General features: G+C 39.4%; 1 protein-coding gene across 2 annotated transcripts in view; it reads left to right on the top strand.

Annotated features, from left to right (window-relative positions):
• The window catches only part of ttyh2 (tweety family member 2), a 105954-nt gene that overhangs the window by 29429 nt on the left and 58740 nt on the right, over positions 1-17785 (top strand). For both annotated transcript variants that reach the window (XM_047377819.1, XM_047377820.1), the window contains exon 3: positions 11899-12010. In XM_047377819.1, the coding sequence (XP_047233775.1) occupies positions 11899-12010 (112 nt within the window). The remainder of the gene's footprint in view (positions 1-11898; positions 12011-17785) is intronic.

Here is a 17785-nt window from a genome sequence, read left to right as displayed (position 1 = left end):
ATTACTTTGGGGAAGCTGCATAACTCCACAGGTATTTTAGTAGGAAAACTATTGGTTGTGAACTCCACAAGAAGAAAGTCATTGCTGAGAGAAAGCTTTGAGAAGTCTCTTTTTCAGTTTTCCACAAGCCATGTAGGGGACAGAGCAAACATATAACAAAAGGTGTTCTGGTCATATGAGACTAAAGCTGAACTTTTTACACTACCAGTGTAGTAGAGAACTAACACTTCCCGTTGTCCTGAAAACAGCATCCAAAGTGACAAATGATGGCAGCCACATCATGCTTTGGGAATGCTTTCATCAGTAGTGACAGAGAAGCAGGTCAGAGGTGGTTAGAAATAAATACAGAACATTCCTCGAAGCAAACCTGTTAAAGGCTGCTAAAGACTTGAAACTAGGTCAGAGGTCCACCCTCCAGCAGAACAATGACCCTGAATATACAATCATAGCTACAGTGTAATGGCTTAGATCAGTGGATCTGATGTCAGTCCTCAAGGCCTGTCTCTGCATGTCTTGAGCTGAAAACCCAATTCATTTTTGAGTTAGATTAAAGCATATTTATGTCATAGATTGGCCCAGACCTAAATCCAATTAACAATTTGTAGGAAATCTGGAATTTTGCAATCACAGATGTTCTCCACTCTGGCTTAGCTTTAGTTACTTTGCATAAAAGAATGGGCAAAGTTTCAGTCACTACATGTAAAAAGCAGGTGCAACATACCCTAAAAGACTTGCAGTTGTAATTCCTGAGATAGATGGGTTTACAGAGCATTGAGTCAGTGGGGACTGAATAAAAATGCATGAAACACCTCTCAGTTTTATTTGTAAAACATTTTAAAAATCATGTATTCTTTTGCACCCACTACACAACTGACATGACGCTCATTGTAAGATCTCTCCTGCCACGCGAAACCCAGGATAAACAAAAGTCAGCCAGCGCAAAATAGTTGCAATGGCAAAGATAGTGAAGCTCACTGTGTTACCTGAGGCATTTGTTAAGGCATTTTTGCCTTATCAGTCAACATTAAGGCAGACACGATAATAATTTTCTAAAGAGTCGTACATGAGGTCAGGGAAGTTATTTCAAGGCAACCATGGACAAATTGACTTTAAAGCCCAAATCTTCCACAGCCAGAGAAAGAGTGATGAAGGGCACAAATTTCTTGGCTGTGTGTGAAAAAGCTGTGGTGACCCTACATTACACAACCTGTTAAATGCTTTGTGCAAATTCTGTGTAGGGTTAACTAATCTTAGCAAACAAGAACTAAAATTATGCAGCCAGAAGTTATTCTAAAGAAGTTATCATATATCTACATACAAAACACACAAAACAAAGCACAACTAGCTTTAAGCATTAATCTTTAATTTAACCATTAAGCATACAATATAATTGTGACAAAAAACCAGAAGATTTGCTTGCAATTACCTTTGTACAGATGAACATGTGGTAGTTCCCATGGATCACTGTTGTTTTCACCTGCTAATAAAGACTTCTTTTATGTTTTAGGAATAGAATAAACTGTATTCCACCCTCTAAATGCTCAGGGTATTGTGTGTCTAGATTGCATGCTCCCCAATGGCAGCATTTGACCGTTTTTCTTCTCAGATTTTTCATGAAATCCCTATGACTGCAATGTTGCCGTGGGGTAAAAATGAGTGCAGCTCCTGCAGGTTGGGGGGCCTTTTCACTTTGGGACAACTTGTGATTGCTGATTAATCAGTTGCTGAGAAGCCTACTGGATTGATTGACAGGTCTCGTCATGATATCAGTTATGTGCCACTTTGTGTTGGTCTATCACATAAAATTGCAATAAATACAATTTGGTTTGTAGCTGCAATAAGACAGTTTAAAACACAATTATTTTTATAAACACAGGAAACTTTTATTTTTATGTTAAGAAGGTTAGCAAAAATACTTTTATCTTCTTTTATCAGCTTTACTGATCAAAGCATTTAATAGTAATGCTCAGGTGCAAAAAGGTGGAAAAAGGTACAGCTTATCACATCTGCTGAATCCTCCACTGTTCTGAAGCATTTTTCCCTGACTGTGTACTGCTTCATGATCAGGGTTTTTTTTTATATAGAACTGCTGTCTAAGGCAGTTAAAACAGACAGAGGCAATACAACAATAGACCAAAACATTAAACCAAGGTGGGGGAGCCAAAACAAAGAGGCACAGCTCACTGTGAAGCTCTGTAGGCCTGAGATAAGCTCTGCATTTAAGCAATGGTTCCTTGTAATTTTTATTCAAATAGGCACATTGTTTCTCCTCAGAGAATTTATGATCACTTCTAATTGTATGTTTGCGTTTTAGCAAAAATTAATGCATGTCGTTTCACCTCCAAACATGAATTTAATTAAATCGGTGAAGAGGCTAAGCAAAATTAAAGGACAAACCCACACAATTTGATGCAGATCTGGATAACTTGGTTAAAACTGGAATGCCTCGTCTGTGTTGGCTGAGGAACGTTGTGTAGGCAATCATTATTAAAAACTGCAGAGCTCTAGGTCATAATCACCAGGGGTTATTTTAGGACATACATTTTGTTGAATGAATACAGCTTTCATTATGTTTGACATGCATTGTCTGCATGCACAAACATGTAAATATGATATTTAGCAATGGTGTTGAGGGTAAAACCTAATATTAACCTAACCTAATATTAAAGGTTCTTCCAAAAATTTTAGAACATGCTGATGATCTGCAAAGAGATCATGAGAGCAAATCTCTGCTCTTCCTCAGACATCAGTTTTATTTTTCTCCTTTATTGCATTAGCATTTATGCAGGAAATTGTTATGAAACTGTTACTGTTTTTTCAAATTTACTTGGCAGAATTTCCAATGATTAGTATTATTGGAATTCTAGAATTGCGCCGCTCAAGGTGGCAGCAGGTTGGAGTAGCTCTGTTACTTTTGATTCTGATTTATTCTTTTTTGGGAACTATTCCTCTTGTGGTGGATACAGTTGATTTTTTTTGTATGACTGTCCACTCCAGTGTCGGATGCTGCGCAGCTTGGAGGATTTTTCTTAATACTTTCTATTTTTGGACATTTGTTATGATGCATTGCCATGGCAACGGGGTTGTTTCTTACAACCGGGAGCAGCTGATTAATATCTCAAAAGCTCAAATAATACTTCAGCTACAACCCCAAATCCCTGATGAGTTGAAAAGGAGACGCCGTGGATGCAGAGCAGGAGCTAAGAGAAGAGAGAGAAGGAGGAAGTTCAAACCATCTCTTCCGTCGATTTTGATGGGCAATGTGAGATTGTTGGGAAACAAGTTGGATGAACTCCAAGCCCTACAAAGGACCCAGTCAGAGCACCGGGCATGCAGTATCATGTGTTTTACTGAGACATGGCTGCAGGATCATATCCCCGACTCCAGCGTCTCTCTGCCGGGCTTTTTAACCATATGAGCAGACAGAGATTTAAAGAGGAGCGGCAAATGTAAAGGAGATGGACTGGCAGTACTTGTGAACAACAGATGGTGTAATCCAGGACATGTTACTGTGAAGTGTCATCTCTGCAGTCCAGATATTGAACTGTTGGCAGTAAGTTTACATCCATATTATTTACCCAGAGAGTTCACCAGTGTTATTTTGGTAACAGTTTACGTTCCACCTTCCGCTGTTGCTGACACTGCATGTGATGCCATCAGCTCAGTTGTTGCTAAGCTACAGACACAAAACCCCAATGCTTTTGTGGCAATTTCTGGTGATTTTAACCATGCTTCACTCTCTGCTACACTTCCAACGTTTCAACAATTTGTCAGCTGCTCTACCAGAGAAAACAAAACATTAGATTTGTTTTATGCAAATGTCAAGGACTCATACATCTCTACAGCACAACCTCCTCTAGGCAAATCAGATCACAATCTTGTTTTTCTCTGCTCAAAATATAAGCCCCTTGTTCAGAGACAACCTGTAATAAAGAGGACTGTGAGAAAATGGTCACAGGAAGCTGAAGAAGCTCTGCAAGGTTGCTTTGAGGCTACAGACTGGGACGCACTGTGCCAGCCACATGGAGAGGACATCAATGCCATGACTGAGTGTGTAACCGACTATATAAACTTCTGTGTGGATAACACCATCCCCACCAGAACCGTGAGATGCTTCCCCAATAACAAACCTTGGATCACCAGTGACCTGAAGGACCTGCTTAACAAGAAAAAAAGAGCCTTCAGAGAGGGAGACAGAGAATTATTGAGGATTATACAGAAGCAACTTAAAGTCAAGATAAGAGACAGCAAGGAGGTGTACAAGAAGAAGCTGGAGAGCAAGCTCCAGCAAAACAATATCAGAGATGTGTGGACAGGGATGAAGAAGATCACAGGCTTCAAGCAGAAAGAAGATCAGACCAATGGAGGTCTGGACAGAGCCAATGAACTGAACACATTCTTCAATAGGTTCAGTTCAGAAACAAGCTTTGCTTCCTCCTCTCCTGCTCACAGCCAAACAGACATTCCATCTTCCTTTGACCCACAGGACCCACAGCTGTCCAGTAACACCTCACATTTTTTATCTTCCACCTCAGCCCTAGACCCTTCTGCTTCTACATATTTGCCTTCAACCATATCACAAGATGCTGATGCTTCCTTTGCTTCCCCCTTCCACCTGTGTGTCTCAAGAAGTCAGGTGAAGAGACAACTGGAGAGACTGAATAGGAATAAGGCTGCAGGTCCAGATCATGTCAGCCCTAGAGTCCTGAAGGCCTGTGCAGAGCAGCTCTGTGGGATTCTGCAGCACCTCCTCAACCTTAGCCTGGCCCAGAAGAAGGTTCCGGTGTTGTGGAAAACCTCCTGTCTTGTTCCGGTACCAAAGAAAACTCACCCATCAGTCCTCAATGACTATAGACCTGTTGCCCTGACATCTCACATCATGAAGGTCCTAGAGAGACTCCTGTTGGCCCACCTGAGTAAGCAAACAGTAAACCATCAGGACCCCCTTCAGTTTGCTTGTGGAGTTGGAGTTGAAGATGCCATCATACACCTGCTTCAACAAACTCACTGTCATCTGGACAAAGCCAGCAGCAATGTGAGGATCATGTTCTTTGATTTCTCCAGTGCATTTAATACAATCCAACCTGATTTACTTTGTCAGAAACTCCAGAAGACTCAGGTGGAGGCCTCAACAATCTCCTGGATCAACGACTACCTGACAAACAGACCACAGTTTGTGAGACTGAAGGGTTGTGAGTCTAACCAGGTAGTCAGCAGCACAGGAGCACCACAGGGGACTGTACTCTCACCATTCCTTTTCACTCTGTACACCTCAGACTTCCACTACAAGACAGACTCCTGTCATCTGCAGAAATACTCGGATGATTCTGCAGTCGTGGGGTGGATCAGAGATGGACAAGAAGCTGAGTACAGGAAGGTGATGGACCGCTTTGTGGCATGGTGTGGAAACAATCATCTCATTTTGAACGTGACTAAAACAAAGGAGATGATTGTAGATTTTAAGAGAAACAGGAATAAGTCAAAAACTATTTCCATCATGGGAGAAGAAGTGGAGGTGGTGGAGGAGTATAAATACCTCGGTGTTCACCTGGACAACAGACTAGAGTGGAGATGCAACTGTGAAGCCATCTACAAGAAGGGACAGAGCAGACTGTACGTCTTGAGGAAGCTTAGGTCCTTTGGTGTTTGCAGCAAGATGCTGCATATCTTCTATAAGTCTGTTGTGGAAAGTGTGATCTCTTCTACCATCATCTGCTGGGGAAGCAGCATCAGAGCAAGGGACTTAAAAAAACTCAACAAGCCGATAAAGAAGGCTGGCTCTGTTCTGGGGACTCCTCTGGAACCTCTGGAGATCATTGTGCAAAGAAGGATTCTTCATAAAATGAAGAACATTATGGAGAACCCTGAGCATCCTCTTCATGAGACTGTCCTACAACAACAGAGTGTCTTCAGTCAGAGGCTTCTTCAGATCTGCTGTAAGACGGAGCGCTACAGGAGATCCTTCCTGCCCACAGCCATCAGCATCTACAACGGCTCTTTGAGGAAACCTTCATAATATGAGCTATAACAACATTTAATTTCCCTTTGGGATTAATAAAGTATTTATGAATTGAATTGAATTGAATTATTGTTTTAAATTGAAATAACAAATTATACCATTGTTTATCATGCTATTAAACGTTCTGATATTTATGACTGATGCTTCGCTTAAATATAAGTGGTAAAAATTCAAATTAGAACAACCACCAAAGGGCACCCTATCTTAATCGTAGTTGCAGACTAGACTTTATAAACGTCACAAGTAGTCCTCTGTCTCTAGCAGCCACTAACAGCTAATGCAACGTAAATTAACTTTTGGCCAGGTTCATGCAGTTTTTTGTACTGTTATATTCCTGTTATATAGAGCTATATTTGTATCATATCATATATCATATCATATCATATATCATATCATATCATGGTCATATCCTGTAGCAGAGAATGGCTCTGCAGATGCCTCCTTAAAGCAGTGATCTTTTTGCATCTCTGCTATCTGCACTTTGTCGGTTTGCTGTTTTCTTCCCCTTTTTTCCTTGACAGTTTGGACAAAACCTTCAAATTGTGTGGTTTATCTGCAGAAGGTCACTTTAATGAGCTCATGTCTTTGCTGCAGTATTTAGGAAAATAGCTTCTGTTGTTCTGCTTCATCCAAACATAGCAACTCTGCAAGATCAGTGGCTTCAGGTGATTCTGTGTTGAAAAGTGTTGAAAAGGCTTACATAAGGTTTTCCCTTTGGTATTGACCTGACCCATCCTGGCCTGTATCTGGAGCCAAGATGGGTCAGTTCAAAATCCTGACTCTTCTTGGAGCAAAAATCAATTTTTACAAGATGATCTCTGTCACATAAAGAATATGCTTAACATCAGAGCATCTCTTCCAATAAGAAAAACCTGAAATGTTATGGATTTTTAAGATGTGTGCAGCTTGTCACTAGAGTGGTATATTTTCCTGTGAAACACATATGGCAGCAATTTTTCTTATAAAATAAGATGAATACATTTGTTAGAGTAAAGGTTTCTCCATTGTGACATTATTACTACGGTAAAGCCTTAGGTTTGTGTACTGGCTAGATAAGAATTCTCTGTATTGTTTAGGAATTGCTTCAGCTTATCTTTTAACTGGTAAAAATGCATTAACTCGATGGTCCTGTTTTAGCATATTTGTTTTGCGTTTGATGTGAATTTTTATTGTATGTATTACTTTTAAAGTTTTAACTCATAAGTGCTGGAAGTGTGGTTTGGGGTGACACCGGACTGCTAACTTCATATAAGCTGGAGCAAAGAATATTGCATTTTAATTAGCATAACCAGAGTTTACTTTTACCTGAATTTTGGCTGTAGGAAAGAAATAAAAATAACACAGTGGAAACCAAAACCACCCTTGTTTATTTCTATTTATTTATAATATTATCAACGCAGCACAACACTCTTCAGGTCACTCTTTGAATTTTAATTCGGGTTAGAGAGTTGGATGGGCCAATACCACGATTTAATTATCTTTTGGTGAAGCCATTCTCTTGTGGATTTGGGATTAATGCTTTGGGTGGTCATCAGTCTGAAAGATGGAGTTCCTCCTCATCTTCAGCTTTCTAGAAGAAGCCTGAAGGAACATTAACTGGCATTTTGAGCTGTCCATAATTCCCTTCACCTTAATTGAGGTCCCAGTTTCAGCTGAAGAAAACAAGGCCCAAACCAGTGGTAGACATTTTCCCTCTAAATCTGCTCTAGACTGTCTTTATTTTATTTTAATTCAATTCAATTCAGTTTTATTCATGTAGGACTAATTCACAACACGTCATCTCAAGACACTTTACAATTGAATCATACAGATTTAAAGTCTGGTACTTAAGACTGATGTTTTGCCTTTTGGTTTTAAGAATTATACAGATGTATAAATTTTATCATCTTTTATTTTATTTTATTTGAATCTTGTGTCTACCTTATTTTACCTCTGATAATTTATTTGATTATCTCGGGGGTGGTTTTCGGTTATTTTTGGGTTCATTTGAGAAGCACGGTTTTTTTCTCAGGGGCTACACGGTGGCGTAGTTGGTAGCAATGTTGCCTTGCAGCAAGAAAGTCCTGGTTTTTGACTCCTGGCTGGGGGTCTTTTTGCATGCATACTCCGACTTTCTCCCACAGTCCAAAAACATAACTGTTAAGTTAATTGATCTCTCTCAATTGCCCTTAGGTGTGAATGGGTGCATGGTTGTTTATGCTGTGTGTATCTGTGTTGCCCTGCGATGCCCTGGCGACAAAGCCCAGGGTGTACCCTGCCTCTTGCCCGTAGATCACTGAAGACAGGCACCAGCTTCCCCGCAACCGTGTCTCGAAGAAGCGGGTGTAGAAAATGGATGGATGGATGATTTTTCTCATTGTTTATAGATGTTCTAAAAACATAAAAGTTTAAAAGTAAATAATTTTTTGCTCCCGATCTCCTGGAGAACTTATGTCTTTGTAATGGTTAGCATTTATATCCATTTGGTATTTTCCTCATTTCGGTTTTTATAAAATGTGCTACTCCCTGTATTTAGTTTTTCTCCCTCTTGATTTTTCACTCACCTGTTCTTGATTTGTCATTAAGTTCTCTGCTTTAACTTAAATCTGTATTAAAACCAGGGTGTTAGGAGCCATCCTGAACTGTGTATGAGCTGCTTGCCAAACAAGAAGTTCATACACAGTTCTGAGGCATTAATCGGAAGTAGGCATGCTGTCTTATTAACTCCCAGTAACTAAAAAAAGAGAAACAACCTGCAGTTCTGCAGTATCTTCAGCATCTTTTGCCAGGGATTTTATAATTTGTTGGAGTCGATCGATGAACAAACACTGAAGCTTTATAGTATCATGACACTATCTAATGATGGCAGTGTAGCTCCCAGATTTTTAAAAATGTAATCAGTTTTTCCTTGTTTTTTTTTTCTGTCCATATTGTGAGCATGGTACTGAAAAAAGGCAGACAAAAATGGTTAGGATGGAAAAAAGATGAGAAGTGGTTAGGGCCTTCCTGCAGTGGTTATTATCTCTGTCAGGAACAGAGGCGACATCACACAGTCTACGGGAATAGATGCTGTAAAACAGCAGTTTATTCAACCCCAATTCCAGTGAAGTTGCGACGTAGTGTGAAACTTAAATAAAAACAGAATATAATGATTTTCAAATCCCGTTCAACCTACAGGTCCTTCTAAAAAAATTAGCATATTGTGATAAAGTTCATTATTTTCTATAATGTAATGATGAAAATTTAACATTCATATATTTTAGATTCATTGCACACTAACTGACATATTTCAGGTCTTTTATTGTCTTAATACGGATGATTTTGGCATACAGCTCATGAAAACCCAAAATTCCTATCTCACACAATTAGCATATTTCATCCGACCAATAAAAGAAAAGTGTTTTTAATACAAAAAACGTCAACCTTCAAATAATCATGTACAGTTATGCACTCAATACTTGGTCGGGAATCCTTTTGCAGAAATGACTGCTTCAATGCGGCGTGGCATGGAGGCAATCAGCCTGTGGCACTGCTGAGGTCTTATGGAGGCCCAGGATGCTTCGATAGCGGCCTTTAGCTCATCCAGAGTGTTGGGTCTTGAGTCTCTCAACGTTCTCTTCACAATATCCCACAGATTCTCTATGGGGTTCAGGTCAGGACAGTTGGCAGGCCAATTGAGCACAGTGATACCATGGTCAGTAAACCATTTATCAGTGGTTTTGGCACTGTGAGCAGGTGCCAGGTCGTGCTGAAAAATGAAATCTTCATTTCCATAAAGCTTTTCAGCAGATGGAAGCATGAAATGCTCCAAAATCTCCTGATAGCTAGCTGCATTGACCCTGCCCTTGATAAAACACAGTGGACCAACACCAGCAGCTGACACGGCACCCCAGACCATCACTGACCGTGGGTACTTGACACTGGACTTCTGGCATTTTGGCATTTCCTTCTCCCCAGTCTTCCTCCAGACTCTGGCACCTTGATTTCCGAATGACATGCAGAATTTGCTTTCATCCGAAAAAAGTACTTTGGACCACTGAGCAACAGTCCAGTGCTGCTTCTCTGTAGCCCAGGTCTGGGGAATGCGGCACCTGTAGCCCATTTCCTGCACACGCCTGTGCACGGTGGCTCTGGATGTTTCTACTCCAGACTCAGTCCACTGCTTCCGCAGGTCCCCCAAGGTCTGGAATCGGCCCTTCTCCACAATCTTCCTCAGGGTCCGGTCACCTCTTCTCGTTGTGCAGCGTTTTCTGCCACACTTTTTCCTTCCCACAGACTTCCCACTGAGGTGCCTTGATACAGCACTCTGGGAACAGCCTATTTGTTCAGAAATTTCTTTCTGTGTCTTACCCTCTTGCTTGAGGGTGTCAATAGTGGCCTTCTGGACAGCAGTCAGGTCGGCAGTCTTACCCATGATTCAGGTTTTGAGTGATAAACCAGGCTGGGAGTTTTAAAGGCCTCAGGAATCTTTTGCAGGTGTTTAGAGTTAACTCGTTGATTCAGATGATTAGGTTCATAGCTCGTTTAGAGCCCCTTTTAATAATATGCTAATTTTGTGAGATAGGAATTTTGGGTTTTCATGAGCTGTATGCCAAAATCATCCGTATTAAGACAATAAAAGACCTGAAATATTTCAGTTAGTGTGCAATGAATCTAAAATATATGAATGTTAAATTTTCATCATGACATTATGGAAAATAATGAACTTTATCACAATATGCTAATTTTTTGAGAAGGACCTGTATATGCAATTGATTACACTACAAAGACAAAATATTCAAACTGATTAACTTTCTTGCATATATTCACTCATTTGCATTTGATGATTGCAAGTCATTCCAAAAAAGGTGGGACAGGGGCAACCGACTGGGAAAGCTGAGGAATGCTCAAAAAACCTGTTTGGAACATTCCAGGTGTATTTTGAGCACAAACTTTACAGAAACCCCTTGGGGCTTAAGAGGTTAAGAACAACGTTTCTTAACGTACAATTGTAAGTAATTTAGGGTTTTCATCTACAGTCCACAATATAATGAAAATACTCAGATTATCTGGAAAAAAATCTCTGCTCATAAAGGCCGAAAACCAACACTGAATACCTGTGACCTTCGATCCCTCAGGGACGCTGCATTTAAAAACCAACATCTTCCTGTTATGGATATTACCACGTAGGCTCAGGAACACTTCAAAAACTATTGTCAGTTAACACTGTTCATTGCCACACCTACAAGTGAAAGTTAAACTCCGCCATACAAAGCAAAAGCCGGATATCAAAAACACCCAGAAACGTGGCAAGCTTCTCTGGACCTGAGGTCATTTGAGATGGACTTATGCAAATTCGAAAAGTGTGCAGTGGTCTGACAAGTCCATATTTCAAATTGTTTTTGAAAAGCATGGATGTTGTCTCCTCTGGACCAAAGATAAAAAGCACTATCCGCATTGTTATCAGCGCAAAGTTCAAAATCCAGCATCTGTGATGGTATGGGGGTGTAAACCTCACTGAAAATGAAAGTAGCTGACTTTGGGTTCTTCTTCCTCAGTTATGACTTCCACACCAAATAGTATTGTTGTTACTCTGACCCAGTTGTGCCAAGGTAAGGTACAATGACATGTTTTCTTTTCCAACCAGCCAGTCAAGCTGAAAATCAAGCAATTCTACTCCTCTCCAACACTCCTCTCTTTGTTTGTACATGCATGGTTTTGGACATAGAAGGATGCTAGAGTAACCGGATATCAACCTATATGCAGAAAGACCCAAGACCGGAATTTGTACCCTTGACGTTCTTACTGCAAGGCAATAGACTTGTGGATATAGAAGTTAAATACGTTATTAGCAGCTATGGTGTTCTGCTCTACTAAATACATTATTAAAGACTTATGTGTCCTTTCCCTTGTCCCTGCAGCATCTCTGTGGGTGTGGGTTTCTACGGCAACAGTGAGACCAATGACGGCGTGTATCAGCTGACATACTCCCTGTACAATGCCAACCACACCCTGGGTGGTGTAGACAGCCTGGTAAGTTCAGTCCCTGCTGTTGATGCTACACAATAAATGGGTTAAATGGCTTCACGACTGACCTAAAAGAAACCTCTTGATATGTTTTAGGTTGTATAAAAAAACAACAACTTTGTTTTGATCCATTCAGACAATCCAATGCAAACAGCTAAGCAAAGAGAAAATCTCAAAGGACTCAACTTAGTATGCCTTTAAATGTTTTTATGGTCTTTTTATAGCTTTGAACTGCTGTGCGCAAATTGACAGCCTCTTAACACAAAAACACTCCTCCGGCCACTGCGGCCTCAGCGGAAAACAAAGCATTGCACTCACTCCTGTTCGGCTTGTGTGCACATGCTGCTATTTTTACCCACCTGTCACTTAGATGTCTAAATCGAGGTTACAGCTGCAAAATTTCTTACTAATGATGCGGCAAATGTTCCTTTAAATCAGCTTTTTACTAAGAGGTAAAAACATAAACAGGAAGTATGAATCCTTTAATATTACACAGTTTAATCAGATCAGGTCTCAAAGAAATTGTTATAGGCTATAGGAAAAACCTGTGCATCTCTAGATAAATGTCAGCCAGTCAGTCAGTCATTTTCTATACCGCTTATTCCATAGTGGGTCGCGGGGAAGCTGGTGCCTATCGCCAGCATTCTGCGGGCGAGAGGCCTAGATAAATGTATTAAACACATTTTTAAACACTCTGTTTTCCTCATCTGTGGAGAAATCTCTGGTAGTTTACAAAAGATTTGCAAGTACCTAAATTTTGTTAAATGACCCTGGTAGTTGACCATCTGAGCCTTGTTGTCTTTGCCTGACAGAAACATAGATCTCTCCGGGTGAGTCCAGTGTTTTTTCAGAATTATTACCTGCGGCTGCTCATATTTTAATACCCCAAGGTCCTTGGGTTGCGGAGAAGGTTTGGCAACTTTTTATAAATCAGTTTTAAATGTAAGCAGTTGTCCCTCCTGATTGTTTTGTCCAGTTTTGAACTGAGCTATTTTGAACTGGGCAACCTCTCTCCGCTGCTGACTTCTTATGGGACTTTTCTGACTTTTTAGGCGACATTACGTCCAAATATCAGCGAATTTTTATTGTTGGGGATTTTAATATTCATGTGTGTTGTTCTGGGAATCCTCTGGTGAAGGACTCAGTCGGTAAATGGCCCAACCCATATACATATGCACACACTAGACCTTGTTGTGTTGTATGGTTTCTCCATTGGTAACATTGTTTTCTGACCACAGGCCTGTTTTATTTGATTTTATTCCTTTTATTCAACCTGGAAAACCCTGCGCTCCTGCTCAGCACTGTCGTGTTTTTAACCCTTCCATCTCAGCTTATTTCCCAGCTGTTTTTAATCATTTACAATCACAGTCCTCTGTGTCTTTCAATACTGAGGAGCTTTCTTTATATTTTAATTCTTTATGTCACACTGTTCTTAATTCTGTGGCCCCAATTAAAACTGTTAAAACTGTGTTTTACTTGTGTTTTTAGATTTAACAGCTGGTTTTGGCACAGACGAACATGACATTCTCATTTCTAGACTTGAACAGTGGGTTGGTATCACTGGCTCAGCTTTGCAGTGGTACTATCTCTGATAGTAGTTTCTGTCAAGATGGATGATTTTACTTCAGCTTCTGCTACCTTTCCCTGGGGGAACCCCAGGGTTCCATCCTTGATCCTGTGTTGTTCTCACTTTATGTGCTTCCATTTGGTGCTATTTTTAGATGTCACTGGATGGCTCTGAATTTCGTTCATTTCAATGAAAAAAATACAGCGATCATGCTTTTTAGGCCCAGTGGCTCTAGCTGTATCCCTTCTTTTGATTCCCCCCCATGAAAAATCCAACATCACTAACTTAGATGTAAAAGTTTACCCTAGACTGAAACTTGACTCACATGTTAACACTATGGTTAAGTCCCCATTCTTTCAGTTGAAGTGGCTGTCAAAAATAAAGCCCCTCCTGTCTAAATGTCACCTAGACAGTGATTCATGCCTTTATTACCTAGTACCTTGATTACTGTAAGTCTATTTTGATTGGCGTTAGCTAGGCCTCCCTCTCACGTTTAGAGCTGGTTCAAAATGCTGCTGCATGATTAACTGGTACAAGTAAACAAGAGCACATTATTCCGGTTTTAGCGTCTGTTCATTGGCTTCCTGTTCAGATTTTATCCCTTTTAAGATGCTTTTATTTGTTTTTCAGTCTTTTAATGGTCTTGCTCCTTTTCCTTTGTACAAGCTTATTTACTTTTATGTGCCAACTCGTGCCCTACGATCAGCTGACCAGATGATTCTGACTATCCCTAAGACCTTCTATAAATGCAGAGGAGACGGAGCCTTTGCAGTTTATGCTCCAAAAATGTGGAATGAGCTGCTGCTGGAGGTCAGGCAGGCCTGTTATTTTTGAAACTCTTATAAAAACACACCTTTTCTCCCTGGCTTTTAACCCAGAATAAGTTAGCATCTTTGTCTTAATCTTTTACATTTTAAATCTTTTGTATGTACCTGTACTATTTTATATTTCCTATAGTTCTTATGTATTTTATTTGATTTTTTGTGTACAGCACTTTGGTCAGCTGTCATGTTGTTTTTAAAGTGCACTATAAATGAAGTGGTACGGTATGGTAAAGCTAAGTTTTATGGAGGACACAATAGTGGTTTTGCTCACAGATGCTTCTACCTAAGCAAAGAATCCCTGCAGTTTTTCCAGAGCTACCATTTGCTTTTCTGATTAGTGCCATCTCTTCCCAGCCACACAGTTTAGATGTATGGAGATGTCTTGCTGGGTGTGCAGTTGTTTTATAATGTAATTCTCTTGGCCTTCATGATGCTGTCTGTTTAAGAATGTTGTCAAACACAGACCTTCACAGAACCGTGGGATCTATACTGAAATTGAATTACACATACTTGTGCATTGCTGAAACCAATTTGTTGCTGTGGATTTTATTTAGAGCAATCAGAGTAAATGGGGCTGAATGCACATAATGCATTTCAGGTTTTTATAAGTTGAAAGCTTTGAAAACACTTTTTCCTTCCACTTAAGAATTAGGCATTAATATATTACATAAAATACCACTAAAATAAATAGAGTTCTGTATTGGGGATCTGTATACTTTTGCTATGTATTATTCTGGCTTGCAAGTGGGGCAAAGTGACCTTGATGGTGTTTCTTTTTTTCTTTTGGTAATTTATAACCAGCAGCTATTCTGCAAAAGTATCTTCTCAGGCATTGACCCTGGGCCCTCTAGCTGTCGAAGAGCAGGGATTAAGTCTCCATCTGTGTTAATGGAGATTAATGTGCTGCTGTGAGAGCTACTCAGTGCTGCAACTCAAAGCGGCCTTGGTAATAAACACTTTGCTGTGAGAGTAAAGAGCCCACAGTGCTCTCGCTTCGCCGAAATTCTATGTCATGTTTGGTAATTTAACAGCAATGGCAAGAGAAAGTGATCTCAGATTTTATTAGAGTGTAAACACCATCTTCCTGGCTGTTCATAAATTATTAAAATTGAAAACATGTCCGACAAGTTGAGCTGATGCATTTGGGATTAGTTCTCACTCTATGGGCATTAGCCAGCCGTAGCCACTGCTTTACTCCATATGACTGCATGATAAACTTGGATTACATGGAGGCATGCATCTCTTTTTCATCTCCAAATTGCATGCATTGATACTGAATGTCTCCATTTAAATTTCTAGACTCGTCCCCCATTTTGTTTCTCAGTGTCACATAAGCGAGAAAAGAGAAATCATTACCACAAAGATCACTGGAATTTGTGAACTTGTGCAAACACATTATAAGACATGGTGGCTTTTATTTTTCAAGTGCACACACACAACGCTTAGTCCCATGTGTGTCTGCATAAGTGAGTTTGTTGCATGCAGCTATAGACTGTTAAGGAGTCTAATTCTTGAGCAGGACAAAGAGCCCAGTGTGCCACACACAACTCCCAGTCTCCCCCCACCTAATCAACCATGATCCGAGGAGACAAAGCCCTTTGATTTTGAAGAACAAGAAGCAATGCTAGGACGCCTGATTGGCAGAGTTGGGAACTGAAATCGGTATTGAAAACTTTTGACAATAAGGTCCAAACTCCTTTCTGGCCCACATAAATGCCTTTTAGCCCAGCTCCAAGAGAGTTTAGAAAGAAAGTTAGCTCACAGAGAAGAACAGAAAAAGGAAGGAAGACTGTTGACTGTTTGAGTTGAGACGGTGATTAGTTGCGGTCTGGAATATATGCTTATGATGTGTCTATTTGAGACTGTGATTTAAAGAAATCCCTTGCTTATATCATCCTAAACAAGGATGTTAAATCTGGAAAAAGTTGAGATGCTTTCTCTGTGTTATAACAGGATTGATGTTACATTTAAGGAGTTTGGGGGTGTTAATAATAACTCTATTGTTTGAAGATGGGTGTAAGTAATCACCCAGTGAACTGGGTTGATGTCTGGTTCATTCACTGAGTATTTGGATAGAAAATGCAATCCCAAACTAGTGCACAGTTTCACACTTTTTTTGTAATTGCAGAAAATAGCAAAATATTTATCTTTGTTAGGATTAAAAGACATGTATTGGTCAAGAAATTGAACTTTCTATTGTCCATCTTAGACAGTTGATCATTAACAAAGTGAAGACAGAGATCATGAGACTAATCAGTATGGAGACGATGGTAAAACTGGATTTACAGCCAATACAAGATGTTGGTTTTGATTTAAAGTTCAGCTTGCACCGTTTTTCTCCTGCTCCTCACCACCTCTACTCCAGCTGACTAAACTGTACCACAAAGGGCATTTTTTAATGTGTGAGCCTTAAAGCAAGAAGAACTTCTCTTTTTAAATTCAGGACCAGGACATTTATTTATATAGGTTTATTAACTTTGACAAAAGCCAGGGATCATGATCAGCAGAGGCTTTGCTAGATGGATTCTGCTTTCTGTATGTGGTACTTATGTAATCCAATACAACTCTTTCAAAAAAGATCCAAAAAATAAATAATTCTGAACTGGTGAATCTAAGCTTTTCCAAGTCACAGGCAATCCAGAACCACTTGATTTTGAATAACTACAACTATGTCATATCTGATATAAACGTTTTAAAATAGAAACCCTTTTAACATTGTCTGAGCTAAAAATGGCTCTTAGAAATTGCTCTTTGTCTTTTAACTTATGACATACTGATTGGATACTGATAAGAAGGTTATATGGATTTGACAATTTTCAGATTTACTGGTAAACTTGTTTCTTATATGTTTTTTTGGTGAATGAACAAGCCAAAAAGAAACAGCTACTTTGTATCATTAAAATGTCCCTTTAAAGTTGGATCCTCCTTATGAGGTGAGAAAGACTCAAAATTAGCTGTATGTTAATTGAGGCCACTAAAAGACGAGAAAATAACATTTCCAGAAAGGGAATCATTGCTGTTCAGTGTAATGCTTATAAAAAGGCTGAAATAATCTCTCTCTCTCTCTCTCTCTCTATATATATATATATATATTATATATATATATATATTATATATATATATATATATATATATATATATATATATATATATCAAACAAAGAGGTTTGTTGTGTTTTTTTAATTCATAAATTAAGTTTTATTAGCAGTTCTCAGGGCACATTACAGAATCACAGTATAATCATGTTAATTATCCCTTACAGTGAGGTAAAATAAAGACAATTAAATAACATAAAGACGAGACTGATTAAAAGTAATAACAGTAATAATAGAATAAAAAACATTTAGCCATCATGTTGACCCATTTGTTTACCTTTGGATTTTTAGGAGA

The sequence above is a fragment of the Girardinichthys multiradiatus genome, chromosome 10 (assembly GCF_021462225.1).
Source record: "Girardinichthys multiradiatus isolate DD_20200921_A chromosome 10, DD_fGirMul_XY1, whole genome shotgun sequence".
NCBI classification, from domain to species: domain Eukaryota; kingdom Metazoa; phylum Chordata; class Actinopteri; order Cyprinodontiformes; family Goodeidae; genus Girardinichthys; species Girardinichthys multiradiatus.
The sequence above is the reverse complement of the archived record's forward strand: the minus strand, read 5'-3'. Positions and strand labels throughout refer to the sequence as shown.